At 43.1% G+C, this 27134-nt stretch overlaps 1 protein-coding gene across 5 annotated transcripts in view; it reads left to right on the top strand.

The window, feature by feature from the left end:
* The window catches only part of dip2a (disco-interacting protein 2 homolog A), a 279281-nt gene that overhangs the window by 69966 nt on the left and 182181 nt on the right, over positions 1-27134 (top strand). For 3 of the 5 annotated variants that reach the window (XM_046351249.1, XM_046351336.1, XM_046351426.1), the window contains exons 3-5: positions 4021-4137; positions 7630-7749; positions 26193-26420. In XM_046351249.1, coding sequence (XP_046207205.1) covers positions 4021-4137; positions 7630-7749; positions 26193-26420 — 465 coding nt within the window. The remainder of the gene's footprint in view (positions 1-4020; positions 4138-7629; positions 7750-26192; positions 26421-27134) is intronic. The other 2 variants (XM_046351503.1, XM_046351553.1) reach the window with 1 other exon arrangement.

Genomic DNA, 27134 nt, shown 5'->3' on the forward strand with positions numbered 1-27134 from the left:
AACGGCCTCCTACATCCTTCAGATACAAGGTAAGATGACTCACCTGGTAGAACGGCAAGCAGCTGGTCTCCTACACCCCTCAGATCAAATCAACTTTTATTTGTCACGTGCGTTGAATACAACAGGTGGAGACCTTACAGTGAAATGCTTACTTACAGGCTCTAACCAATAGTGCAAAAAAGGTGTTAGGTGAACAATAGGTAAGTAAGAAATAAAACAACAGTAAAAAGACAGGCTATATACAGTAGCGAGGCTATAAAAGTAGCGAGGCTACACACAGACAACGGTTAGTCAGGCTGATTGAGGTAGCATGTACATGTAGATATGGTTAACCTTTCTAGCGGAAGCCCTCGACAACATTCCACTGAAAAGGCAGCGTGCGAAATTCAAAAATATTTTTTAGAAATATCTAACTTTCACGCATTAACAAATCCAATACAGCAAATGAAAATGAAACATCTTGTTAATCTACCCAGCGAGAACACAACATATGATTATGTTAGGTCATAGCCAAGTCAAAAAAACACAGCCATTTTTCCAGCCAAAGATAGGAGTCACAAAAAGCAGAAATATAGATTCAATTAATCACTAACCATTGATCTTCATCAGATGACACTCATAGGACATCATGTGACACAATACATGTATGTTTTGTTCGATAATGTGTATATTTATATCCAAAAATCTCAGTTTACATTGGCGCGTTACGTGCAATAATGTTTTGATTCCAAAAAACTAGTGATTTTGCAGAAATACTGATAAACATTGATAAAATATAAAATTGCTATTCACAGAATTAAAGGTAGACTTCTCCTTAACGCTGTGTCAGATTTTTAAAAAGTAACTTTACGGAAAAAGCAATCTGAGAACGGTGCTCAGAGTCCAATCCAGCCAGCGAAATATCCGCCATTTTGGAGTCAACAGAAGTTAGAAATAACACTAAATATTCACTTACCTTTGATCTTCATCAGAAGGCACTCCCAGGAATCCCAGTTCGACAATACATGACTGATTTGTTCAATAAGTCCATAATTTATGTCCAAATAGGCAGTTGTTAGTGTGTTCAGCCCAGTAATCCATCTTCATGAGGCGCGAGCACTTCCTCCAGACTAAAAGTCAAAGTTCCGTTACAGGTCGTAGAAACGTATCAAATGATGTATGGAATCTTTAGGATGTTTTTAACATAAATCATCAATAAGCTTCCAACCGGAGAATTCCTATGTCTGTAGAAAAGCCATGGAATGAGAGGTAACTCTGTCGGGAGCGCGCATCATGAGACCAAGGCACTCTGCCAGACCACTGACTCAAACAGGTCTCTTGAGCCCCTCATTTATAGTAGAATCCTCATTCAAGTTTCTAAAGTCGGTTGACATCTAGTGGAAGCCGTAGGAAGTGCAACTTTATCCGTATCCCACTGTGTCTTCGGTAGCTTTGAAAAACTACAAACCTCAGATTTCTCACCATTTTTCTCACAGACATCATTCAAACTGTTTTCTATCCAATAGTAATAATAATATGCATATATTAGCATCTGGGACAGAGTAGGAGGCAGTTCACTCTGGGCATGCTATTCATCCAAAAGTGAAAATGCTGCCCCCTATCCCAAAAAGGTTAAAGTGACTATGCATATATGATGAACAGAGAGTAGCAGTAGCGTAAAAGAGGGGTTGGGGGGTGGCGGAACACAGTGCAGATAGCCCGGGTAGCCATTTGATTACCTGTTCAGGAGTCTTATGGCTTGCGGATAAAGAAGACTTTATGCTAGACTTGGCACTCCGGTACCGCTTGCCATGCGGAAGTAGAGAGAACAGTCTATGACTGGGGTGGCTGGGGTCTTTGACAATTTTTAGAGCCATCCTCTGACACCGCCTGGTGTAGAGGTCCTGGATGCCAGGCATCTTAACCCCAGTGATGTACTGGGCTGTACACACTACCCTCTGTAGTGCCTTGCGGTCAGAGGCCAAGCAATTGCCGTACCAAGCAGTGATGCAACCAGTGACGAATGCTCTCAATGTTGCAGCAGTTGCAGTAGAACCTTTTGAGGATCTCAGGACCCATGCCAAATCTTTTTAGTTACCTGAGGGGGAATAGGCTCGATGTTGCAGGGGTCTGTAGTCAATTAGGCAGGTTGCTTTCGTGTTCTTAGGCACAGGGACTATGGTGGTCTGCTTGAAACATGTTGGTATTACAAACTCAATCAGGGACATGTTGAAAATGTCTGTGAAGACACCTGCCAGTTGGTCAGCACATGCCCGGATCACACGTCCTGGTAATCCGTCTGGCCCCGCAGAGTTGTGTATGTTGACATGTTTAAAGGTCTTACTCACGTTGGCTACGGAGAGTGTGATCACACAGTCGTCCGGAACAGCTGGCGCTCTCATGCATGCCTCAGTGTTGCTTGCCTCGAATCGAGCATAGAAGTGATTTAGCTCTTCTGGTAGGCTTGTGTCACTGGGCAGCTCACTGCTGTGCTTCCCTTTTGTAGTTTGCAAGCCCTGCCACATATGACGAGCGTCAGAGCCGGTGTAGTAGGATTCAATCTTAGCCCTGTATTGACGCTTTGCCTGTTTGATGGTTCGTTGCAGGGCATAGCAGGATTTCTTGTAAGCTTCCGGGTTAGAGTCCAGCTCCTTGAAAGCCGCAGCTCTACCCTTTAGCTCAGTGTGAATGTTGCCTGTAATCCATTGCTTCTCGTTGGGTTATGTACATACAGATACAAGGTAAGTTGCCTCACCTGGTAGAAAGGCAAGCTGCTGGTCTCCTACACCCCTCAGATGTAAGGTTAGATGTCTCATCTGGCAGAGGACATTATCATGATATCTACTCCTTTCCTTTCGGATATGTCCTATGTATAGCTCATACTGTTGTCACTATCGTCACAATATTTTTTATATTTTTTATTTTATTTTACTAGGCAAGTCGGTTAAGAACAAATTCTTATTTTCAATGACTGCCTAGGAACAGTGTGTTAACTGCCTGTTCAGGGGCTGAACGACAGATTTGTACCTTGTCAGCTCAGGGATTTGAACTTGCAAACTTTCGGTTACTAGTCCAACACTCTAACCACTAGGCTACACTGCCGCCCCGGGTCTAGGGTAGGGCTGTAGGGTCTAGGGCAGGGCTGCAGGGGCTGGGCTACAGGGTCTAGGGCAGGACAGCAGGGGCTGGGGCTGGGCTACAGGGTCTAGGGTAGGGCTGCAGGGTCTAGGGTAGGGCTGCAGGGTCTAGGGTAGGGCTGCAGGGTCTAGGGTAGGGCTGCAGGGGTCTAGGGCAGGGCTGCAGGGTCTAGGGCAGGGCTGCAGGGTCTAGGGCAGGGCTGCAGGGTCTAGGGCAGGGCTGCAGGGTCTAGGGCAGGGCTGCAGGGTCTAGGGTAGAGCTACAGGGTCTAGGGTAGAGCTACATGGGGTAGGGCTACAGGGTCTAGGGGTAGTGTTTGGTGCGTGTATTGTCACATTTGCTACTGTGTTGTTTTGCTCCCTTGTCTTACCACACCAAGCCCTGTATTTTCTTAGAAAGTTTTGTCTAAAATAAATCAAGTTAGCCGCTAATGCTATTTGCTTGTTAGTGAAATGTAATCTAAGTCAGAACAAACGTAGCTATCTAATCCAGCCTGATACCAGCTGTAGGCCCAGATCAGCATGTTGTTTGTGCGCAACGGTATCTTCTAAAACCGAGAGAAATAGGCTAAGCTTGAATATGTTATTATGTAACATCCAATTAGTGAATTTGTTGTCATGTCAAACTACAATGTAGTCAGTGTTGCCCATTATATTCCAACCCACTATATTGTGTTGCCCACTATATTCCAATTTATTTCCCTGAAACACCAGGGTCATGAACTACTCATAAATCATATTTAAAACTTGCATTATTCAAAAACATAAAATACTGTCAAATATGAAACACATGGTATAATTTGACATATTGCCCAGCACTCTATCTATAGATGGAGAACAGGATCCAGACGTTGTCTCAGGGTTAGAGGTGAAGGTGTTTCATCGTGTGTTACTGTGTCTCTAGGTGTAGAACCATCTCTGCAGAAGGAGAACAGGATCCAGATGTCTCAGGCTGCTCCACCAGGATCCAAACACAACAAGTCTCGGGCCACCAACACGCGGGATGAACGCTTCAGATCTGGTAAGAGGACAATCCTACAGGATCAGATGGACTGGGGGGGTTGAAGGCTTCAGATCTGGTAAGAGGACAATCCTACAGGATCAGATGGACTGTGGGGGTTGAAGGCTTCAGATCTGGTAAGAGGACAATCCTACAGGATCAGATGGACTGGGGGGGATGAACGCTTCAGATCTGGTAAGAGGACAATCCTACAGGATCAGATGGACTGGGGGTTGAAGGCTTCAGATCTGGTAAGAGGACAATCCTACAGGATCAGATGGACTGGGGGGTTGAAGGCTTCAGATCTGGTAAGAGGACAATCCTACAGGATCAGATGGACTGGGGGGTTGAAGGCTTCAGATCTGGTAAGAGGGCAATCCTACAGGATCAGATGGACTGGGGGGATTGAAGGCTTCAGATCTGGTAAGAGGACAATCCTACAGGATCAGATGGACTGGGGGGTTGAAGGCTTCAGATCTGGTAAGAGGACAATCCTACAGGATCAGATGGACTGGGGGGTTGAAGGCTTCAGATCTGGTAAGAGGACAATCCTACAGGATCAGATGGACTGGGGGGTTGAAGGCTTCAGATCTGGTAAGAGGACAATCCTACAGGATCAGATGGACTGGGGGGTTGAAGGCTTCAGATCTGGTAAGAGGACAATCCTACAGGATCAGATGGACTGGGGGGGATGAACGAAGGCTTCAGATCTGGTAAGAGGACAATCCTACAGGATCAGATGGACTGGGGGGTTGAAGGCTTCAGATCTGGTAAGAGGACAATCCTACAGGATCAGATGGACTGGGGGAGGACAATGGAAGGCTTCAGATCTGGTAAGAGGACAATCCTACAGGATCAGATGGACTGGGGGGATGAAGGCTTCAGATCTGGTAAGAGGACAATCCTACAGGATCAGATGGACTGGGGGTTGAAGGCTTCAGATCTGGTAAGAGGACAATCCTACAGGATCAGATGGACTGGGGGGTTGAAGGCTTCAGATCTGGTAAGAGGACAATCCTACAGGATCAGATGGACTGGGGGGTTGAAGGCTTCAGATCTGGTAAGAGGACAATCCTACAGGATCAGATGGACTGGGGGGGAAGGCTTTGAAGGCTTCAGATCTGGTAAGAGGACAATCCTACAGGATCAGATGGACTGGGGGGTTGAAGGCTTCAGATCTGGTAAGAGGACAATCCTACAGGATCAGATGGACTGGGGGTTGAAGGCTTCAGATCTGGTAAGAGGACAATCCTACAGGATCAGATGGACTGGGGGTTGAAGGCTTCAGATCTGGTAAGAGGACAATCCTACAGGATCAGATGGACTGGGGGATTGAAGGCTTCAGATCTGGTAAGAGGACAATCCTACAGGATCAGATGGACTGGGGGGTTGAAGGCTTCAGATCTGGTAAGAGGACAATCCTACAGGATCAGATGGACTGGGGGGTTGAAGGCTTCAGATCTGGTAAGAGGACAATCCTACAGGATCAGATGGACTGGGGGGGGTTGAAGGCTTCAGATCTGGTAAGAGGACAATCCTACAGGATCAGATGGACTGGGGGGTTGAAGGCTTCAGATCTGGTAAGAGGACAATCCTACAGGATCAGATGGACTGGGGGGGATCAGATGGACTGGGGGGGATGAAGGCTTCAGATCTGGTAAGAGGACAATCCTACAGGATCAGATGGACTGGGGGGGGTTGAAGGCTTCAGATCTGGTAAGAGGACAATCCTACAGGATCAGATGGACTGGGGGGTTGAAGGCTTCAGATCTGGTAAGAGGACAATCCTACAGGATCAGATGGACTGGGGGGTTGAAGGCTTCAGATCTGGTAAGAGGACAATCCTACAGGATCAGATGGACTGGGGGGGGGTTGAAGGCTTCAGATCTGGTAAGAGGACAATCCTACAGGATCAGATGGACTGGGGGGTTGAAGGCTTCAGATCTGGTAAGAGGACAATCCTACAGGATCAGATGGACTGGGGGTTGAAGGCTTCAGATCTGGTAAGAGGACAATCCTACAGGATCAGATGGACTGGGGGGTTGAAGGCTTCAGATCTGGTAAGAGGACAATCCTACAGGATCAGATGGACTGGGGGGGTTGAAGGCTTCAGATCTGGTAAGAGGACAATCCTACAGGATCAGATGGACTGGGGGGGTTGAAGGCTTCATATCTGGTAAGAGGACAATCCTACAGGATCAGATGGACTGGGGGGTTGAAGGCTTCAGATCTGGTAAGAGGACAATCCTACAGGATCAGATGGACTGGGGGGTTGAAGGCTTCAGATCTGGTAAGAGGACAATCCTACAGGATCAGATGGACTGGGGGGTTGAAGGCTTCATATCTGGTAAGAGGACAATCCTACAGGATCAGATGGACTGGGGGGGTTGTCTATGACTAGGGTGGCTGGAGTCTTTGACAATTTTTAGGGCCTTCCTCTGACACCCCCTGGTATAGAGGTCCTGGATTGCAGGAAGCTTGGCCCGAGTGATGTACTGGGCAGTACTCACTATCCTCTGTAGTACCTTGCGGTCGGAGGCTGAACAGTTGCCATACCAGGCAGTGAAGCAACCAGTCAGGATGATCTTGATGTTGTTGAACCTTTTGAGGATCTGAGAACCCATTCCAAATCCTTTCAGTCTCCTGAGGGGGAATTGGTTTTGCCGTGCTTGGACCATGTTAGTTTGTTGGTGATGTGGATACCAAGGATCTTGAAGCTCTTAACCTGCTCCTCTATGAGAATGGTGGCGTGCTCTATCTTTATCCTGTAATCCACAATCATCTCCTTTGTGTTGATCACGTTGAGGGAGAAGTTGTTGTCCTGGCACCACACGACCAGGTCTCTGGCCTCCTCCCTACAGGCTGTCTCATCGTCTGTGATCAGGCGTAACACTGTTGTCATCTGCAAACTTTATGATATTGTTGGAGTCGTGCCTGGCCATGCAGTCATGAGTGAACAGGGAGTACAGGAGGGGACTGAGCATGCACCCCAGAGGTGCCACCTTGTGGAGTATCAGCGTGGCCCATCAGGAAGTCCAGGATCCAGTTTTAGAGGGAGGTGTTTAGTCCCAGGGTCCTTAGCTTATTGATGAGCTTTGTGGACACTATGGTGTTGAACGCTGAGCTGTAGTCAATGAATGGCATTCAGACCTGGTAAGAGGAGGACAATCAGATGGACTGGCGGGGTTGGTTTCAAATCTGGTAAGAGGACAATCATACAGGATCAGATGGACTTAGTCCGTGTCTGGGTGTCTACCCCTATGTCTAGTCCTGGACTGAAAATGAAGCTCAAAGGAGAATCTGTATTGGAAATGCCTTTTAGTCCAGGATTTGGCTCGTCTGTCCTGGGAACCACCCCTAAATGTGTATTATGGTTGGGTTAACACTTTTCAGGTGTCTGTTCCAATGCTGACATAACCTAAAGGATGTTTTTCAGGAAGTGTTCACACAGTGCATGCAGGATATGTATGATACTGTGTAATAAACGGTTGCGTGATCTCTGTGTTTGTCTAGACCTGCATACAGAAGCCGTTCACGCTGCCTTGGCCAAGTACAAAGAGCGGAAGATGCCAATGCCCTCCAAGAGACGCTCTGTTCTAGTTCAGTCCTCTGTAGAGGCATGCACTCCCCCAGGTAAGATCATACTACATTACCCAGAACTCACCTGGGCAAAAGGGAAGAAGATGCCAATGCCCTCCAAGAGATGCTCTGTTCTAGTTCAGTCCTCTGTAGAGGCATTCACTCCCCCAGGTAAGATCGTACTACATTACCCAGAACTCACCTGGGCCTTAAACCGTACCCCCTGCTACCCACAACCCATCTGGACCTTAGGATCTGATCTAACATAGGTCACCACAGTGAAACTGTCTGTCTGGTGCTGGGACTGTTGGTGTTGCTGAGTGGCAATTCAGCAGAATTTAACCATTGCCTACAACATGGAAAAGTTTATTGTGTAAAATGGAGAAAACAAATTGAACAATATTTTACAGTTATGGACATTACATGTTGATAAGATCCTCTGAGCTGGTAAGGGTTGGCCACGCTGTTCTGCTTTTGTTTAAGATGCAGCTGGTGTTTAGGAACCTGACCAGATAAGAAACATGGTCATGCTAATTTTCCTGATCGCCATGGTGTTCATTTTTTTTTTTTAGTTAACCTTTATTTAACTAGGCAAGTCAGTTAAGAACTAATTCTTATTTACAATGACGTCCTACCAAAAGGCAAAATACCTCCTGAGGGGACAGGGGTTAATGGATAATGCTGCCATCCATTGGTCACACGGTGGATAACCTTGATCTACTGGATCTAATTTAGTAGTCGTGGGCTGTTTACTTCTTCTGCTACATGTTTCCTGCATAAGTACTGTTGCTGCATATCTGTCACACCTATTTGCAACATATAGCAAACATGGTTTTGTGTAATCTGGGGCTGCGAAGGCTTGTGCTGTTTGCATTTCCTTTTTTAATTTCTCAAATGCAATCGGAGCTAGTGTTCCAGTCTAGTTGAGTTGTCCTGCTTCTTTCATTATCTCTCGCAAAGGGGCTGTTTTAACTACATATTCCTCTATCCAATCTGAGCTATATCCAGTCATCCCTAAAAAAGGTCATCAATTGAGCTACCGTTTGTGGCAATGGTGCTTTGCTGATTCCTTGCAACTATCCTGGTGCTATTGCCTTGGTACCATGAGCTATGGTTCTTCCTCGCTACTCAACCTTAGGCTGGCAATACTGAAATGTTTTGTTTTTAGAAACAATGTCCTTCTCAGCTGTCAATATCTGATTGAAGACGTTGGGAGAGTACTTAAATCCCTGGGGAAGACGAGTGTACGTGTATTGTCTTCCTCTGTATCTAAACGCAAACAAATGTCTGCATTCTTCCGCCAGGGGCACACAAAAAAATTCTGCACACAAGTCAATCACTGTAAAGTACTTAGCATGTGGGGGAACATTTGTCAGTAGTGTGTGTGAGGGTTCGGAACTTCTGAAAGCCAATCCTGTGCAATGTCATTTATTTCTCTTAGGTCATGTACCAGTCTCCATTTTTTTACCATCGGCTTTAAGAACAGGTAGCAGAGGTGTGTTACAGCGGCTTTGTGTTTCTATTATTACACCTGATTTTATCAATCCTTCAATGGTCATGCTTATCCTTTCAGCTTTTGGTTTCATGTGAAATTGATCTTTCCAGGGAGGCTTGGCATCTGGTTTCATGTGATATTGAGCTTTCCAGGGAGGCTTGGCATCAGGTTTCATGTGATATTGAGCTTTCCAGGGAGGCTTGGCATCTGGTTTCATGTGATATTGAGCTTTCCAGGGAGGCTTGGCATCAGGTTTCATGTGATATTGATCTTTCCAAGTAGGTTTAGCTTCTGGTTTCATGTGATATTGAGCTTTCCAGGGAGGCTTAGCTTCTGGTTTCATGTGATATCGATCTTTCCAGGGAGGCTTAGCTTCTGGTTTCATGTGATATTGAGCTTTCCAGGGAGGCTTAGCTTCTGGTTTCATGTGATATCGATCTTTCCAGGGAGGCTTAGCTTCTGGTTTCATGTGATATCGAGCTTTCCAGGGAGGCTTAGCTTCTGGTTTCATGTGATATTAATATAATATATTAATATAGAAATTTCTCTTCCAAAACATCCTGTCGGAGACCGGAAGGAATGGTGTCTCTCTTACACGTTTGACCAAGAAACAACGCCCAGGCAATTGACAAGACTGGTGACATTCAGCTTTCCAGGGAGGCTTAGCATCAGATTTCACTTTGATGCTTACATGATTACTGATTTCACCAATCCAACATCTGTGTAATGTTGAGACCCCTTCTGGAATTATGTTTTCCATTTCCTGTCTTTGTTAAACTCTTAAGCCCACCCGACACGCAGGCGTGCCATCTAGCCATCTGGAAATGCAAATGCGCTACGCTAAATGCTAATAGCACTCGTTAAAACTCAAATGTCCATTAAAACACACATGCAGGGTACTGAATTAAAGCTACACTCGTTGTGAATCCAGCCAACAAGTCAGATTTTTAAAATGCTTTTTGGCGATAGCATGAGAAGCTATTATCTGATAGCATGCAACACCCCAAAATACCTGAAGGGGACGTAAACAAAATAATTAGCATAGCCGGCGCTACACAAAACGTAGAAATAAAATATAAAACATTCATTACCTTTGACGAGCTTCTTTGTTGGCACTCCTAGATGTCCCATAAACATCACTATTGGGTCTTTTTTTTCCGATTAAATCGGTCCATATATACATTTACATTTACATTTAAGTCATTTAGCAGACGCTCTTATCCAGAGCGACTTACAAATTGGTGCATTCACCTTATGACATCCAGTGGAACAGTCACTTTACAATAGTGCATCTAAATCTTAAAGGGGGGGGTGAGAGGGATTACTTATCCTATCCTAGGTATTCCTTAAAGAGGTGGGGTTTCAGGTGTCTCCGGAAGGTGGTGATTGACTCCGCTGTCCTGGCGTCGTGAGGGAGTTTGTTCCACCATTGGGGGGCCAGGGCAGCGAACAGTTTTGACTGGGCTGAGCGGGAGCTGTACTTCCTCAGTGGTAGGGAGGCGAGCAGGCCAGAGGTGGATGAACGCAGTGCCCTTGTTTGGGTGTAGGGCCTGATCAGAGCCTGGAGGTACTGAGGTGCCGTTCCCCTCACAGCTCCGTAGGCAAGCACCATGGTCTTGTAGCGGATGCGAGCTTCAACTGGAAGCCAGTGGAGAGAACGGAGGAGCGGGGTGACGTGAGAGAACTTGGGAAGGTTGAACACCAGGCGGGCTGCGGCGTTCTGGATGAGTTGAAGGGGTTTAATGGCACAGGCAGGGAGCCCAGCCAACAGCGACCCTAAATATCGATCTATGAAAAGTGTGTGATCCAGGAAAAAACACCGTTTTAAAACGCAACGTCATTTTTTTAAATTAAAAAAGTTGACGATAAACTTTCACAAAACACTTCGAGATGCTTTTGTAATCCAACTTTAGGTATTAGTAAACGTTAATAATCTATCAGATTGATCACGGGGCGATGTGTATTCAATAGCTCCACGTCTTCAAATCATGGTCGGACATTTCTCTTCCAAAACATCCTGTCGGAGACCGGAAGGAATAGTGTCTCTCTTACTCGTTTGACCAAGAAACAACGCCCAGGCAATTGACAAGACTGGTGACATCGTGTGGAAGCTGTCGGACTTGCAATCTCAGCCCCATATAATTTGCTGTCCCATAGACAATACATGCAAGTGGCGCATTGATATTTTTTCCAGTTTTCGGTGATCAGTTTTTCTTGCGCTTTTCGATGAAACACATGTTCTGTTATAGTCACAGCCGTGATTTAACCAGTTTTAGAAACGTCAGTGTTTTCTATCCACACATACTAATCATATGCATATACTATATTCCTGGCATGAGTAGCAGGACGCTGAAATGTTGCGCGATTTTTAACAGAATGTTCGAAAAAGTAAGGGGTAGGCTTAAGTGGTTTTGACTAACTGGCCCTATTTCTTCACCTAACTGTCCTTGCTGATTAGCTGTAACCTTGACTTCCCTTTGATCCCCATTCATTACTGTTGTTGCCAGTATTTTAATTAAAGCCTTATCTTTGCAATGGAAAATCAATGGATTATCTGTTTATCCCTTCTCTTGGCTTTCTTCATCATTGGCCCCAATTCTTTGGCCGTAAATCCTTGATTTACCAACAATGTAATGTGAGGGACAGTCAAAGACATTGTGCCATCTTTGTACGAACTTTGATCCATCTCTGTCACTCAGATCCATTGCAGCTCCGTTTTCCTATAATTATGTACTGTGACATCATTGCTACTGACTTTAGATTTGCATTCATTGTCCAAAGTTGTTCTACAAAATGGTCTTGGTATTGGTCAAACTGCATTGTGCAGTGGTATTCTGATTTTGCTCTATCAGCTTCAGGTATTTGGGCCTGAATAAACCCATTTCCCCATGGCTCTGTTTATTTCTGTCTCCACGTCCCCTAACCATTAGCTGTCTCTGCTGTCATTATCATTTGCAAATTTAACCCTGTTCTTTCCATTATTACTCCTTCAGGAGAGCACTTGATTTGTATGCCCATTCTGCAGAGAGCATCCCTTCCTAGTAGATTAATTGGGGTTTGATCTGACACTAATATCGGAATTGTTGCTGATTTGCCGTCAGACGAACTGGAGCAGTCATTGGAATTAGCTGCGGTTGTCCCGATAATCCTACAGTTTTGGTGTATTTACTAGACATGGGGAGATGAGGCATCATTTGGGCTTACACATGTGTAAGTGGCTCCAGTACCTCTCATCATGGGTGTGCCTTTGTTCTCTGTTTGAACCTGCAGCATAGCTTCTTGATCAGCTCTCGTGTTTGGGAGCTGTCCCTCCCTAGGATTGACCCTACTAGGATTCGCTGGGCACCCCTAGTAATCCTTGATTTGGCCCCACTCATGGGTTCACAGGACCTTGTGGTTGACTCTGGTTGCCTTGCCTTGCCATCCACCATCCTGGTTCTAGTTATTATGGTGCCCACTTCCTTGTGGCTACCAATTTTTTGATTCCTGTTACCTGGTGGTTGCCACTTGTTTTGGTTCCCTCCATTTCAGTCCTGCCAGGGATTTGTAGGGCAGTGTTGTCTGGAGTGTACTGGCTGCTGGCATCCCCAACAAACCCCAAGTGGTCCCTGGGGACTTCTGGTTCCTTTTTTCTTATTATTTTGTGGAGCTTTTTGTTGCTTGTTGCCACCATTCCAATTCCCGGGGTTGTTGTGTATACACATTCACTACTGGTGGGTTGCACTTGGACCTGTTTGACAAGAAGTGGTGGTGCCCCCCTTGGAGACTGCAGCCATTGTCCCTACCTCTTGCACTGGAGTCATCACTGGGGCCTGGATTTTTTTTTTCCTTTGTTAGTCAGTTTTTTCAGCTGCAGCTGGGTCAGTTTTCTTTGAATGTCTTTTCCTTGTTCTATTTGTTTCTGTTCATCCTTTCTGTATTTCTCCACTGCATGGATCACGTGGTCCCAGAATTCCTTGTGTGACTTTGAAGTCAGTCCCACATCCTCCAACCTGCTCTTTACTGACTGGGGCATGGCTTCTACCACTGACTTCCGGAACAGAGTTGTCATCAGTCGGTCCCCCTCTGGATTCCGTTCTGTTTCCAGTTTCCATCGTTTCAACTGTCCATGGAGGTATGCTGGGTCTGCAGCTGGGTATGCAGCTGTCGCCCATTGCTTTTCCATTTAGTGCCTTAGGATCAACCCTTGTTGCGTGTTCCTCTTTCTGAGCACGCCAGACAGCTGGACGATATGTGTCAAAGGCTCGTCCATCTGCCAGTATGTCTCCCGCTGCATCAGCAAGGTCACTGTCTTGCAGTACATCCTCCATGTTTGCTACCCCCACTACTCTTACCAGCAGTGCCTTCAGATCCCCCACAGCCAGTAGTTTCCCTATGGTTTGTTCTTCAAAGGTTCTGATCCATTTTCCAGCTTCATCATGGAGGTTTCGGCAGGCGAGTAACCAACCCTTCCAGATCCTGTGAGCCCCATGGTACATACGGGCATTGATTCCCCTTTATCAAAATGGGACATCAGGTTTTTTCAGCTTTGTCCTATTCCTCATCTTTCTCTGCTTTCTTTCAGGGCTAACCCGTTGTCCCTTACATTGGTCTTTCTAGGCCCTGGCTAGTTCTTATCTTTTCTACCTTTTTTAGTTTCTATCCATTTCCATCCTTCTGTCCACCAGAAACTCCATCTTCCTCCGTATATCTCCCCATATTATTTTCGGTATTCCCTTACTTTTTCTATGTCTCATTCCCCTATGGATAGCCTGATCTCCTAATTATTTTATTATTCTTTCCCCATCTTTGTCTCTTATACTGCTGTCAATTTCTTCCCATTCCCTTTCCTCATCTGATTTGTCAAGCCCTTGTTCTATATAATTCTTCTTACATTTTTCTAGCTTTTGCTTAAATTCTTCTGTCTTTCTATCCTTTGCTCTTATCTTGTTTCTTGTATGTTGGTCTGATGGTTCTTCTTCTGTTCTTACTCCCATCTTTGCTAGGGCTTTTCTCAGTCCCCCATAGCAGTTGAGGGTTTCTATTCCTGTTTTCGTAGCCTCTTCGATCTTTCTTTTGTGCTCTCTGTCTGAGAGGGTTTTTCTACTCATCACTTTCTCCCTTTGCCTGAGAGGGCGAAGAGGGTATAGAGGGCGAAGAGGGTATAGAGGGCGAAGAGGGTATAGAGGGCGAAGAGGGTATAGAGGGCGAAGAGGGTATAGAGGGCGTAGAAGCCATCTCTTTTCTTCTTTTTATCTACTTCACCTTTTATTTCTATGGTTCCAGTTATCAGAAACTGTCCATTGGTGGAGGGTTGACGAACCATTCTGCTTTTTCTTGGTCTGGTTTTTCATCTTCTTTCAAAGTTTCTGTTGCTGTTTTCATGCTCTTCTGCTTAAAATTGTAGCACTTCGTTCTCCTTTTCTTTTGTTCCTCCTTTTCTTCATTTTGTTATTTGCTTGTTTTATGTTTTCTTTTATCAGGGACCCCATTTCTTCACACAATAAGACATCCAACATTCCTTCTGCTGGCCATTTGGTGCTCATTTTCCTTGTGCGTTCTTACCACTTATTCCTAATGGCCTTTTAAGCAACAGGAGTAATAGTCCCCCCAAAGCTTTTTCCTGATCATTCATGAATGCATTTATTGAATTCAAAAGCTCCCAATATATTTTGGTTTGTTTAAAATTTGGAGAGACCTACTTGGTGCGTCTATTGCTGAGGCAGGACTCCCGAAGCAAATCAGACAAACATTTACAGAAGTTTCACCATTCACTGGTCCCTTGTAGCCATCCCTGGCTCGTCATTTATGTCATGGAAATATTTCTCAGATACCGGAGCATGTAAATTCAATTAGACTTTATTACAAAAAGTAACAGAAGCCGAGTAATTCCATGGAACAACTGATTACTCTTTTCAAACCTCTGGTTTTATAGGTTTCCACCTTCAGATGACACACATGGTCACTCCTTATGTAAATGATTAACACCCCGTGGCCTCTCACCACCATTATCTTTGTCTCAATGCATAGTCACATAGTCACTTTACCTATACATTCATGTACAAACTACCTCAATTGGCCAGACCAACCAGTTCTCCCGCACAGTGGCTTACCGGGCTATCTGCATTGTCCCACCCACCATCTGCTAAACCCCTCTTTTACGCTACTGCTACACTCTGTTCACCATATGGGCGGCAGGGTGGTTAGAGCGTTGGACTAGTAACCGGAAGATTGCAAGTTCAAAACCCCCGAGCTGACAAGGTACAAATTTGTCGCTCTGCCCCTGAACAGGCAGTTAACCCACTGTTCCTAGACCAGTTAACCCACTGTTCCTAGACCAGTTAACCCACTGTTCCTAGGCCGTCATTGAAAATAAGAATTTGTTCTTAACTGACATATATATATGAATAGTCACTTTAACCATATCTACAGGTACAGTTGGGAGAACAAGTATTTGATACACTGCTGATTTTGCAGGTTTTCCTACTTACAAAGCATGTAGAGGCGTGTAATTTTTATCATTTTATCACTTCAGCTGTGAGAGACGGAATCAAAAACAAAAATCCAGAAAATCACATTGTATGATTTATAAGTAATTCATTTGCAGAACCTAATATTTGTTACAGAAACCGTTGTTTGCAATTACAGAGATCATACGTTCCCTGTAGTACTTGACCAGGTTTGCACACACTGCAGCAGGGATTTTGGCCCACTCCTCCATACAGACCTTCTCCAGATCCTTCAGGTTTCAGGGCTGTCGCTGGGCAATACGGACTTTCAGCTCCCTCCAAAGATTTTCTATTGGGTTCAGGTCTGGAGACTGGCTAGGCAGCTCCAGGACCTTGAGATGCTTCTTACGGAGCCACTCCTTAGTTGCCCTGGCTGTGTGTTTCGGGTCGTTGTCATGCTGGAAGACCCAGCCACGACCCATCTTCAATGCTCTTACTGAGGGAAGGAGGTTGTTGGCCAAGATCTCGCGATACATGGCCCCATCCATCCTCCCCTCAATACGGTGCAGTCGTCCTGTCCCCTTTGCAAAAAAGCATCAACAAAGAATGATGTTTCCACCTCCATGCTTCACGGTTGGGATGGTGTTCTTGGGGTTGTACTCATCCTTCTTCCTCCAAACACGGCGAGTGGAGTTTAGACCAAAAAGCTCTATTTTTGTCTCATCAGACCACATGACCTTCTCCCATTCCTCCTCTGGATCATCCAGATGGTCATTGGCAAACTTCAGAAGGGCCTGGACATGCGCTGGCTTGAGCAGGGGGACCTTGTGTGCGCTGCAGGATTTTAATCCATGACAGGGTAGTGTGTTACTAATGGTTTTCTTTGAGACTGTGGTCCCAGCTCTCTTCAGGTCATTGACCAGGTTCTGCTGTGTAGTTCTGGCCTGATCCCTCACCTTCTTCATGATCATTGAAGCCCCACAAAATGAGATCTTGCATGGAGCCCCAAACCGAGGGTGATTGACCGTCATCTTGAACTTCTTCCATTTTCTAATAATTGCGCCAACAGTTGTTGCCTTCTCACCAAGCTGCTTGCCTATTGTCCTGTAGCCCATCCCAGCCTTGTGCAGGTCTACAATGTTATCCCTGATGTCCTTACACAGCTCTCTGGTCTTGGCCATTGTGGAGAGGTTGGAGTCTGTTTGATTGAGTGGGTGGACAGGTGTCTTTTATACAGGTAACGAGTTCAAAAAGGTGCAGTTAATACAGGTAGTGTGTGGAGAACAGGAGTGCTTCTTAAAGAAAAACTAACAGGTCTGTGAGAGCAGGAATTCTTAGTGGTTGGTAGGTGATCAAATACTTATGTCATGCAATAAAATGCAAATTAATTACTTAAAAATCATACAATGGGATTATCTAGCTTTTTCGTTTTAGATTCCGTCTCTCACAGTTGAAGTGTACCTATGATAAAAAATTACAGACCTCTACGTGCTTTGTAAGTAGGAAAACCTGCAAAATCGGCTGTGTATCAAATACTTGTTCTCCCAACTGTACATACTACTTCCGGTGTCTGTATGTAGCCTCGCTACTGTACATTGCCTGTCTTTTTACTGTTGTTTTATTTCTGTACTTTGATTTGATTCTTGCTTGTTAACGCCCACATCTGACTTATCTTAGTTTATATTATAATGGCGGCGCCAGAGTATTAATACAAAACAAATACATTTATTGCATATATGTATTTCCAGTATAAGTCCATTTCTAATATTATTTGATTAATACAGACATGTCTTTTCACTATGCAACATTTCTCCCCAATACATATACATGGCTTGTGGATCTAGTATTGATGAACTAAAGTACATATTCACTGACCTTCACAGGTTCAGGCCTATGTTGCCCAGGAATGATTAACCCATATATGTGTCCAGTAGCCTTCGCAAGATCAGACTCGGCCCAAGACGGCCGTGTCAGTTGTTCAAGCTTGGCACATTCACAACGATTCTGCTTACGTTCTGTATTTACATATCTAACAGTTTGCCTTATTGGTCCAGCTTTATACATTCACATGGATCCAGCCTATGTTATGCTTATTTATGTCTAATGATTAACCCTCTCTACTTCTGCGAAAACAATATAGATACTGGAAAATCCCCATGATGTCATAGATTTTTTCCTACAAGTTCTGATCCACTGGAATTGTGATACAGTGAAATAATCTGTTAACAATTGTAGGAAAAATTTGTTGTCATGCACAAAGTGGATGTCCTTACTGACTTGCCAAAACTATAGTTTGTTAACAGGAAATTTGTTGAGTGGTTGAAAAACCTAGTTTTAATGACTCCAACCTAAGTGTATTTAAATTCCCGACTTGAACTGTATAAATTATGTCTCCATAATGTAGTAGGATGATCATCTGAATCGGGGTTAGTTTGGTAGCTGGGGTGTAAGAAGAGCGATTACGATAAATCAAGACTTGGTTTCCTCTAACTTTAGCCTGCAGCTTTGATATGTGCTGAGAGAAGGACAGTGGACCGTCTGGCTATACTCCCAAGTACCTTTACAAGGTGACTACCTCAAGATCTAAACCCTCAGCGGTAGTAATCACACCTGGGGAGAGGGGCATTCTTCTTACCAAACCACATAACCTTTGTTTTGGAGGTGTTCAGAACAAGGTTATTAAAGCACCAGCTGTCAGAGCAGCTCACAGATCACTGAACCTGTACATAGCCCATCTGTAAATAGCCCATCCAACTACCTCATCCTCCATTTATTTTGCTCCCTTGCACCCCAGTATCTCAACCTGCACACTCATATTCTGCACATCTACCATTCCAGTGTTTAATTGCGATATTGTAATTATTTCGCCACTGTCCTATTTATTGCCCTCCCTTATCCTACCGTATTTGCATACTGTATATAGAATTGTTCCGTTGTATTATTGTCTGCATGTTTGTTAATTCCATGTGTAACTCTGTTTGTGCTTGGCTTTATCTTGGCCAGGTCACAGTTGTAAATAAAACATTGTTCTCAACTAGCCTACCTGGTTAAATAAAGGTTAAAAAATGTTTTTACGGCTGAGCTGTAGTCAATGAACAGTATTCTCACGTAGGTGTTCCTTTTGTCCAAGTGGGAAAGGGCAGCGTGTAATAGAGATTGCGTCATCTGTGGATCTGTTTGGGAGATATGCGGTATGGAATGGGTCCAGGGTGTCTGGGATGATGTTGTTGTGAGCCATGTCCAGCCTTTAAAAGCATTTCATAACTACAGATGTGAGTGCTACTGGGCTGTAGTTATTTAGGCCGGTTACCTTGGGGTTCCTGTGCCCAGGGACTATGGTGGTCTGCTTGAAACATGTAGCTATTACAGACTCAGCCAGGGAGAGGTTAAACATGTCAGTGAAGACACTTGCTAGCTTGTCAGCGCATGCTCTGAGTACAAGTCCTGTTAATTAGTCTGGCTCTGCGGCCTTGGGAATGTTAAGGTCTTTCTCGTTTTAAGGTCTTACTGTTATCGTCTATGGAGAGTGTGATCACACATTTGTCCAGAACAGCTGGTGCTCTCATACATGGTTCAGTGTTGCTTGCCTCAAAGCGAGATTTGAATGCCTTTAGCTCGTCTGGTAGGCTTTTAGTCTGATAGTTTGCAAGCCCTGCTACATCCCATGACCGTCAGATTCGGTGTAGTAGGATTCGATCTTAGTCCTGTATTGCCGCTTTGCCTGTTTGATGGTTTGTCGGAGGGCGTAGCAGAATTTCTTATAAGCATCTGGGTTAGTGTCCCGCTCATTGAAAGCGGCAGATTTCGCTCAGTGCGGATGTTTCCTGTTGTCCATGGCTTCTGGTTGGGATATGTACATACGGTCACTGTGGGGATGACGTTGACGATGCACTCATTAATAAAGCCGGTGACTGACTGGTAAACGCCTCAATGCAATTGGATGAATCCCGGAATATATTCCAGTCTGTGCTACAAAACGGTCCTGTAGCTTAGCATCCGCCTCATTGGACCACTTCCGTATTGAGCGCATCACTGGTACTTCCTGTTTGAGTTTCTGCTTGTAAGCAGGAATCAGGAGGATTGAGTCAGATTTGCCAAATGGAGGGTGAGAGAAAGCTTTGAATGTGCCTGTGTGTGTGTGGAGTAAAGGTGATCTACAGTTTTTGTTCATTCTAGTTGCACAGAAATTAGATAACAGAACATCCTGCTGACAGGTCCACAACAATGTACCATTGTCTAATCTTTTAGAAACTGACAGTCCTTTTCCAGATACCGCATGAATTACTGCTGAAGATGAAAACATCCTGCCAACACAGTTTAATATTTGACAGTATGGGTAGGCTACAGTATTGCTGTGCGATAAGAGCCCGACATGGTTGCCTATTTAATCTCAGAGCCTTTACCAAGGCAGGAGCTAGAAAACCCAATGATCTATTGATCATCTAAATATTGAACAACAATTGGTCTTCTGCAATGCTTGGCCTAATGCCAATAGTTCCACATTATAAAGAGCCTTATTAGCTTTCCATCCAATTGGCGACAGATTTTCATGCAAATATTAGAAAATCTTCAAGAAAATATGCACACTTTCTCACCATTGGGGTTTCCATCAAACTGACTGAAAAAATATCAGTGTGTGATGAGTGTAAACATGACATTTACTTTTCGCTTTAGAATCCTCATGTACCCAATAAAAATCTACATTTCAATATGTTTCCTTGCATTTTCAACTCTACCGATAGTTGTCACAAAACCCCCACAGATGTCAATTCAAAGTCTAGTCCATTTTGTTTCAACGTAATTTCATTGAAATCACGTAGAAAAACAATGTTGATTCTACCAGTGTACCCAATGGGACTGTTTTGTAAAATGGTGGATGTAATAAATGTATCACTAGCCACTTTAAACAATGCCACTTAAAATAATGTTTACATACCCTACATTACTCATCTCATATGTATATACTGTACTCTATACCATCTACTGCATCTTGTTTACATACCCTACATTACTCATCTCATATGTATATACTGTACTCTATACCATCTACTGCATCTTGTTTACATACCCTACATTACTCATCTCATATGTATATACTGTACTCTATACCATCTCTTGTTTACACTGCATCTTGTTTACATACATCCTACATTACTCATTACTCATCTCATATGTATATACTGTACTCTATACCATCTACTGCATCTTGTTTACATACCCTACATTACTCATCTCATATGTATATACTGTACTCTATACCATCTACTGCATCTTGTTTACATACCCTACATTACTCATCTCATATGTATATACTGTACTCTATACCATCTACTGCATCTTGTTTCCATACCCTACATTACTCATCTCATATGTATATACTGTACTCTATACCATCTACTGCATCTTGTTTACATACCCTACATTACTCATCTCATATGTATATACTGTACTCTATACCATCTACTGCATCTTGTTTACATACCCTACATTACTCATCTCATATGTATATACTGTACTCTATACCATCTACTGCATCTTGTTTACATACCCTACATTACTCATCTCATATGTATATACTGTACTCTATACCATCTACTGCATCTTGTTTACATACCCTACATTACTCATCTCATATGTATATACTGTACTCTATACCATCCACTGCATCTTGTTTCCATACCCTACATTACTCATCTCATATGTATATACTGTACTCTATACCATCTACTGCATCTTGTTTCCATACCCTACATTACTCATCTCATATGTATATACTGTACTCTATACCATCTACTGCATCTTGTTTCCATACCCTACATTACTCATCTCATATGTATATACTGTACTCTATACCATCTACTGCATCTTGTTTCCATACCCTACATTACTCATCTCATATGTATACCCTACATTACTCATCTCATATGTATATACTGTACTCTATACCATCTACTGCATCTTGTTTACATACCCTACATTACTCATCTCATATGTATATACTGTACTCTATACCATCTACTGCATCTTGTTTCCATACCCTACATTACTCATCTCATATGTATATACTGTACTCTATAACATCCACTGCATCTTGTTTACATACCCTACATTACTCATCTCATATGTATATACTGTACTCTATACCATCTACTGCATCTTGTTTACATACCCTACATTACTCATCTCATATGTATATACTGTACTCTATACCATCTACTGCATCTTGTTTACATACCCTACATTACTCATCTCATATGTATATACTGTACTCTATACCATCTACTGCATCTTGTTTCCATACCCTACATTACTCATCTCATATGTATATACTGTACTCTATACCATCTACTGCATCTTGTTTACATACCCTACATTACTCATCTCATATGTATATACTGTACTCTATACCATCTACTGCATCTTGTTTACATACCCTACATTACTCATCTCATATGTATATACTGTACTCTATACCATCTACTGCATCTTGTTTCCATACCCTACATTACTCATCTCATATGTATATACTGTACTCTATACCATCTACTGCATCTTGTTTACATACCCTACATTACTCATCTCATATGTATATACTGTACTCTATACCATCTACTGCATCTTGTTTCCATACCCTACATTACTAATCTCATATGTATATACTGTACTCTATACCATCTACTGCATCTTACCCATGCCGTTCGGGCCATCGCTCATCCATATATTTATATGTACATATTCTTATTCATCCCTTTACACTTGTGTGTGTATAAGGTAGTTGTGGGTGAAATTGTTAGATTACTTGTTACTTGTTAGATATTACTGCACTGTAGAAGCACAAGCATTTCACTACATTCGTGTTAACATCTGCTAACCATGTGTATGTGACAAATAAAATGTGATTTCATGGGCCTGCTCAGGTCTTGGCACATGCGCTGTATTTAACAGTTTGCATATATACCGTGCGGGTAGGCTACCTACACAAAGAAATTATTATGGATAAGAGAGAGAATATTCTTATGTGTCAAATGGTTTGAAGGTAGGCCTTGAAATACATCCACGGGTACACCTCCTATTGACTCATGTCAATTATTTATTTTATTTTTATTTCACCTTTATTAAACCAGGTAGGCAAGTTGAGAACAAGTTCTCATTTACAATTGCGACCTAGCCAAGATAAAGCAAAGCAGTTCGACAGATACAACGACAGAGTTACACATGGAGTAAAACAAACATACAGTCAATAATACAGTATAAACAAGTCTATATACGATGTGAGCAAATGAGGTGAGATAAGGGAGGTAAAGGCAAAAAAAAGGCCATGGTGGCAAAGTAAATACAGTATAGCAAGTAAAACACTGTAATGGTAGATTTGAGAAGAATGTGCGAAGTAGAAATTAAAATAATGGGGTGCAAAGGAGCAAAATAAATAAATTAAATAGAGTAGGGAAAGAGGTTGTTGTTTGGGCTAAATTATAGGTGGGCTATGTACAGGTGCAGTAATCTGTAAGATGCTCTGACAGTTGGTGCTTAAAGCTAGTGAGGGAGATAAGTGTTTCCAGTTTCAGAGATTTTTGCAGTTCGTTCCAGTCATTGGCAGCAGAGAACTGGAAGGAGAGGCGGCCAAAGAAAGAATTGGTTTTGGGGGTGACTAGAGAGATATACCTGCTGGAGCGTGTGCTACAGGTGGGAGATGCTATGGTGACCAGCGAGCTGAGATAAGGGGGGGACTTTACCTAGCAGGGTCTTGTAGATGACATGGAGCCAGTGGGTTTGGCGACGAGTATGAAGCGAGGGCCAGCCAACGAGAGCGTGCAGGTCGCAATGGTGGGTAGTAATATGGGACTTTGGTGACAAAACGGATTGCACTGTGATAGACTACATCCAATTTTTTGAGTAGGGTATTGGAGGCTATTTTGTAAATGCCATCGCCAAAGTCGAGGATTGGTAGGATGGTCAGTTTTACAAGGGCATGTTTGGCAGCATGAGTGAAGGATGCTTTGTTGCGAAATAGGAAGCCAATTCTAGATTTAACTTTGGATTGGAGATGTTTGATATGGGTCTGGAAGGAGAGTTTACAGTATAACCAGACACCTAAGTATTTGTAGTTGTCCACGTATTAGCCTAACAGAAGCTTCTAAAGCCATGACATCATTTTCTGCAATTTTCCAAGCTGTTTAAAGGCATAGTCAAATTAGTGTATGTAAACTTCTGACCCACTGGAATTGTGATACAGTGAATTATAAGGGAAATAATCTGTAAACAATTGTTGGAAAAATGATTTTGTGTCATGCACAAAGTAGATGTCCTAACTGACTTGCCAAAACTATAGGTTGTTAAGACATTTGTGGAGTGGTTGAACATAACATAAGTGTGTGAACTTCTGACTTCAACTGTATAAGCTGGAAGTAGAAGCCTAGGTGTTGTTGTTCATTACTTTACTCTAGGTAGGGGAAGGGTGGTAGGTTAGAAAGTAATAAAGGAAAATATATTTGAAAGATGTGTATTTATATGTATTAATGTGTGTGTATATACAGTACCAGTCATAAAATGTGGACACCTACTCATTCCAGGGTTTTCTTTATTTTTATTATTGTAGAATAATGGTGAAGACATCAAATATTAAATAACACATTACACAAATCGACTTTTCAACAAGGCACGCCTGTTAATTGAAATGCATTACAGGTGACTACTTCATGAAGCTGGTTGAGAATGCTAAATGTGTACAAAGCTGTCAACTAGCAAAGGGTGGCTACTTTGAAGAATCTCAAATATTAAAATCTATTTTGATTTGTTTAACAATTTCTTGGTTACTTCATGATTTCATATTTGTTATTTCATAGTTTTGATAACTTCACTATTATTCTACAATGTAGAAAATGGTAAGAATAAAGGAAAACCCTGGAATGAGTAGGTGTGTCCAAACGTCTGACTGGTACTGTATTTATCTGTGTATGTACACTACCGTTCAAAAGTTTGGGGTCACTTAGAAATGTCCTTGTTTTTGAAAGAAAAGCACATTTTTCCATTAAAATATCATCAAATTGATCAGAAATACAGTGTAGCCATTGTTAATGTTGTAAATGAGTATTGTAGCAGGAAATGGCAGATGGACTTTCTAAATAGGTGTACAGAGGCCCATTATCAGCAACCATCACTCCTGTGTTCTAATGGCACGTTGTGTTAGCTAATCCAAGTTCATCATTTTAAAAGGCTAATTGATCATTAGAAAACCCTTTTTGCAGTTCTGTTCGCACAGTTGGGCCAGTTTGAGACATGGCCTTTTCTTTGCATCTCTGCCAGACAATTACATTGATGGAAGATGGAAGCTACAGTTTATCTGCACTGTTAAAGCTGATCTTCCTCCGCCAAAAATTGGGCACCTATTGGTAGATGAGTAAACATGATCAACAATCAACTAGATGGTGCTTAATGGATTACAAAAATAAGAATGGGGAAATGATTGTACTGTCCAGGTGTGCAAAGCTCTTAGACTTACTCAGAAAGACTCACAGCTGTCATCGACGTTTTAAGGTATTGACTCGGGTGTGAATACTTATAAAGATGAGATTCATGCATTTCATTTTCAATAAAAACATGTTTTCACTTTTGTCATTAAAGGGTATTGTGTGTAGTTGGGTGATACATTTAAACAAACTCTATTTTGAATTCAGGCTGAATGTGGAATAAGTCAAGGTGTGGGAATACCTTTTACCACTTTTGAATCTGTAGCCTAATAAACTGCATGCTTTCCCGAGTCGTCGTGGGAGGACCACACACCATATCACGTGACTGCAAGTTTACTTGTTATATACACATGAAGGTGTTTCCCACCGCCGTTTCTCGTGTAATTAATTGTACAGACTGAAAAAGATCCCACCATGCCGAATTAACAAATGATCTGTCTGCATTTATAAAATGTTAACGAAACGTCCTGTCGTGATTTGTTTTTATACGGTATGGCCTCTACATTTTTCCCATGCATAATATATCGATAGATATGTGATCCTCTGTTTCTTCCTCCAACTCAGAGCCTGGTTTCTTTCAAGGTCCTGCCTTTCTAGGGTTAGGGTTAGGGTTTTTCCTAGCCACTGTGCTTCTACATCTGCATTTCTTGCTGATTGGTGTTTTAGGATGCGTTTCTGTACAGCACTTTGTGGCAACTGCTGATGTAAAAAGGGCTTTAAATAAATTATATTGATATACAAATGTAAGCAAAGTTTGAAATTATGTTTTGGTCAAATATTATATCAGTTTTGGCTTCTTGCAGTCAATTTGCAGTCTACAAATGATTTGTAAGCATGTACGGGCCCCCGAACATCCGCTCAAGAAAAAATTGACCCGTGGCTTAATCTAGTTGATGATCCCTGCCCTACGGGTTTCAGCCTTGAGTCTGTCTCGTCCCCTAGTCTCCACCCTTCCAAGGCATGAGTTGGTTGTATAATAATGAAATAACCCTATGGGCCCAGTTCACAAGTAGGGAATAGGGTGCCATTTGGAACGCACAGTGGTACTTCCTGTCTCTGTCTGCTGTGAACCTGCCTCCCTGCCTGTTTTGACCTCTGACCTCACAGACACGTCCTCGGCATCAGAAGACGAGGGTTCACTGCGTCGTGCGGGCCGGATGGTGTCCTCCACGCCGTACCAGAACCACCCGGCGCCGAACGTAGAACACTGGTTTAACAGAGTCATCCAGGGCTCCTCCACCTCCTCCTCTGCATCCTCCACCTCATCCCATCCTGGAGGGAGTGTCCACGCTACCGCCGCCGTGCTGGCTGACCTCATGGCATACACCCAGATAGGTAAAACATCTTTACCTAACCACACCTAACTACACCCAGATATCCCATTCATTCTGACTCGGTCCTTTTAGGCTTGTTCACCACACAGCAAGGCCCTAAAACCCTGAGGACATCCAACTACTGTAGACACAGTGCATTCGGAAAGTAGTCAGACCCTTTGCCTTTTTCCACATTTTGTTATATTACAGCCTTATTCTAAAAATCGTCATCAATCTACACACAATATCTCATAATGACAAAGCAAAAACTGTTTTTTAGAACAGAAATAACTTATTTACATAAGTATTCAGACCCTTTGCTATGAGACTTAAAATTGAGCTCAGGTGCATCCTGTTTCCAATGATCATCCTTAAGATGTTGGTACAACTTGATTGTAGTCCACCTGTGGTAAATTCAATTGATTGAACATGATTTGGAAAGGCACACACCTGTCTATATAAGGTCCCACAGTTGACAGTGCATGTCAGAGCAAAAACCAAACCATGAGGTCGAAGGAATTGTCTTTAGAGCTCAGAGACAGGATTGTGTCGAGGCACAGATCTGAGGAAAGGTACCAAAACATTTCTGCAGCATTGAAGGTCCCCAAGAACACAGTGGCCTCCGAGAACACAGTGGCCTCCATCATTCTGTTAAAACGGAAAATGCTTTTATAACCTCTTTTCAATAAGGAATTGAGACCAAAAGCTCAAGAGAAGTTTCAAGTGTTTAATACCA

This window comes from Oncorhynchus gorbuscha, linkage group LG01 (genome assembly GCF_021184085.1).
Source record: "Oncorhynchus gorbuscha isolate QuinsamMale2020 ecotype Even-year linkage group LG01, OgorEven_v1.0, whole genome shotgun sequence".
NCBI classification, from domain to species: Eukaryota; Metazoa; Chordata; class Actinopteri; order Salmoniformes; family Salmonidae; genus Oncorhynchus; species Oncorhynchus gorbuscha.